Genomic DNA, 3042 nt, shown 5'->3' with positions numbered 1-3042 from the left:
GTTAACTATACGATGTCATTAGTAATGTTGGTAGAAAAATCATAGTGATGTTAACCACACCATGTCATTGTTAGTGTTGGTAGAAAAATCATAATGATGTTAACTATACCATGTCATTGTTAGTGTTGGTAGAAAAATCATAGCGATGTTAACCACACCATGTCATTGTTAGTGTTGGTAGAAAAATCATAATGATGTTAACCATACCATGTCATTGTTTGTGTTGGTAGAAAAATCATAGCGATGTTAACCACACCATGTCATTGTTAGTGTTGGTAGACAAATCATAGTGATGTTAACTATACCATGTCATTGGTAGTGTTGGTAGAAAAATTGACATGGTGTGGCTAACATCGCTATGCGATGGTAGTATGTTTTGTTTAAGGGACTTGATGTAAATCGATGGTAGTATGGGTTTTTTATGGGACTTGGTGTAAACCAGTGGTAGTGTATATATTTTTTTATGGGGCTTGATGTAAATCGGTAGTAGCATGTTTTGTTTAAGGGACTTGATGTAAACCGGTGGTAGTATGTTTTGTTTAAGGAACTTGATGTAAACCAGTGGTAGTAACAACCATATGATTTTCTCTGTCTTTTGGTTGAACATTCGTCAACTTTTCTGTGATAGGAATCTTGTCAGTTGGAGAACTTGGAATTTCCTTAAAATTGGCTTCAAATCTAACTATCTCGCTGTATTCATCACAGTAGGTCGTGACAAGGCTGGATAATAACAAAGCAGCCAAAGAAATAATTCCCCCTAAACAGAAGATTATCAACCCAGTTCCTTTACATATATCAAGATGTTGATTGAAAACCAATGCCGAGCGGTCTATAATTTCAAGATCTGCTTGAAAGTCAACAACTACACGTTTTTGAGGAAGGAAGTAGCCGAGTAAAAGCAGAATTAGGCCAAAAATGAGCAAGAGAAGGCCAATGCAAAAGGTTATTCTCCAGAATGTGGCTTTTTTACATCTATTTTGAGGGTCCGTCAAGAACTGATAGTTATAATCATCAAAATCTTCATAAACATCAGGATTTTTCATCGTCACATCTTCATAGAAATTATATAGATATGACCTAACGCCAAAAAAAGAAACATCATCACCATCTGAAATTTCCTGTTCCTCACTTACTGACTGTTGTGTTTCAGATTTTCTTAAATCGTAGACATCTTGACCGTTTTCTGAGTGATACTCTAGCGCCATCTGTGTCTTTTGTCGTTCGTCTTCGTTTGAATTTTCTTCTTTCAGTCCAGCTCCTTCATAGTCCACATTGCGTAACTATGAAATAAAATAATTTATTTGGAGCCTGTTTGAAATATACTACAATATATATAAACGTTCATCTCTGGAATGCACACGAACATATTTAGAGAAAATAAATTGAGTCACCTAGTTACGAGTTCAACATAACAGTAAATGTACAACGTTTCGACAAGGTTTTGTCATCATCAGGTACCTTTTGAACATCACATGTACAGTACATTTTGAAAGGTGAACTTAAAACCAAATAGTTCTAATTACTTATATGAAGAGACAGATTATCCTATATGTCAAATTTTATACCCATACCTCATACACACACAACCACAAAACATTTTTCAAGTAGATCCCGAACAGTTATAATTTTCTGCAGAGTATTTTAAAGCAACAGGCGCGAGTCAACCTAATAAGCCTATGGAGCCAATGTTAAGTGCTGTCCTAACAAAGTAGCAAGTGATATTTAGTAAGAATGATTATTAAAATCTTTAAAAACAAATAACGAATACATGGATCAACAATTAGGAAAACGTACCAAAGCTCCTTATGCAAAGGAGAGACAAAGAACGTACGCTTAACTACTGTGTAGGATAAAAAAACAGTTAATTTAAACTTTAGGATGAGCTTTCCGTTTTAGTGTTGAATCAGAAAAAAACCAGAAACTGTAGGATATACAAAAAAACTTTAAATTCAGACTTAAAATACTGAATCACAAAAACAATATATGTACCCTTATGGTGACGTCACACGACTGAGAAATTTTGACACTATAAAATTTAGCTCGACACCTATGGTAGTGTTGGTAGAAAAATCATAGCGATGTTAGCCACACCATGTCATTGTTAGTGTTGGTAGAAAAATCATAGTGATGTTAACTATACCATGTCATTGTTAGTGTTGGTTTTTTATGGGGCTTGATGTAAAGGGTAACGCATTGTTGTCTAATGGTAGTTCAGTTTGTCATGTTTTGTTCTTTAGAAATACAGCATGTGAAGTTAATGTATTGTTGGGTTATGAGGGTTCACAGTTTGTCACGTTCTGTTGAAAACCAAACCTGTTACGATATCTTATTGTTGCTTGATAGAACGCAGGTCAAATAAATTTGGAAGTAAATAGTTTTTTTTAGTATGTTAACATGAATAACTTATCTACCTACGCCATTGGTCCATTGAAGTAAAACAATAAAAATAAATAACTAGTAACATTTATCATCTGAAACTCATAAAATGACATGCTTAGACTTAAAATGCTCAAACCGATTTATCATAAGATCCTTATTTAAACTGAAATTGGTACTGTTTCTGATAAAATTAATGATGACTGAAGACCAACTTGTAATGGAATCATTTTTTAGAGAACTCAAATATTTTTAAAAACCGCGTTATTGACAAGTTTCACATAGATTTCATTGTTAGATAGCATGTTTAATACTTTGCTGTGCAATGAATATACAAATGATCGCTAATTCGTACTTTCGACAGTCAGAAACAAACATATTTATCACGTATTGCCACTTTTTAAAACTTTGTTTGAGTAAACAAACAAAAAAAAAACATTTTATGTTACAATCAGGTTACAGTACTTTTCAAGTAGTTTAATGATTTTTTTTTAAAACATGTAACAGTAGAAAGCATTTTAAAGCAACGGGCGTGGGTCCAACTAATAGGGTGAATAATTAATACATTTTTTAAATCTCCCTTTTCCAACGCTTGATGTTTACCCAAGTAAACACAGCCAATGACTACACAAAACTACAAAGAACCTTTCAAAATATCTTCCATAT

At 33.3% G+C, this 3042-nt stretch overlaps 1 protein-coding gene and 1 long non-coding RNA gene across 2 annotated transcripts in view; one reads left to right on the top strand and one right to left on the bottom strand.

Annotated features, from left to right (window-relative positions):
- LOC111089687 overlaps window positions 1-2812 on the top strand; it is a 4954-nt gene extending 2142 nt beyond the window's left edge. The window contains exon 2 of the long non-coding RNA XR_002613917.1: window positions 2185-2812. This is a non-coding gene — a long non-coding RNA (uncharacterized LOC111089687). The remainder of the gene's footprint in view (window positions 1-2184) is intronic.
- LOC106474290 (neurensin-1-like) lies at window positions 464-1444 on the bottom strand. The gene has a single exon (XM_013934978.2). The coding sequence runs from the start codon at window positions 1203-1205 to the stop codon at window positions 540-542; it is 666 nt and encodes a 221-aa protein (XP_013790432.2). The 5' UTR covers window positions 1206-1444; the 3' UTR covers window positions 464-539.
- Window positions 2813-3042: the final 230 nt, after the last annotated feature.

Source organism: Limulus polyphemus, unplaced genomic scaffold (assembly GCF_000517525.1).
Source record: "Limulus polyphemus unplaced genomic scaffold, Limulus_polyphemus-2.1.2 Scaffold7034, whole genome shotgun sequence".
Lineage (NCBI taxonomy): Eukaryota > Metazoa > Arthropoda > Merostomata > Xiphosura > Limulidae > Limulus > Limulus polyphemus.
The sequence above is the reverse complement of the archived record's forward strand: the minus strand, read 5'-3'. Positions and strand labels throughout refer to the sequence as shown.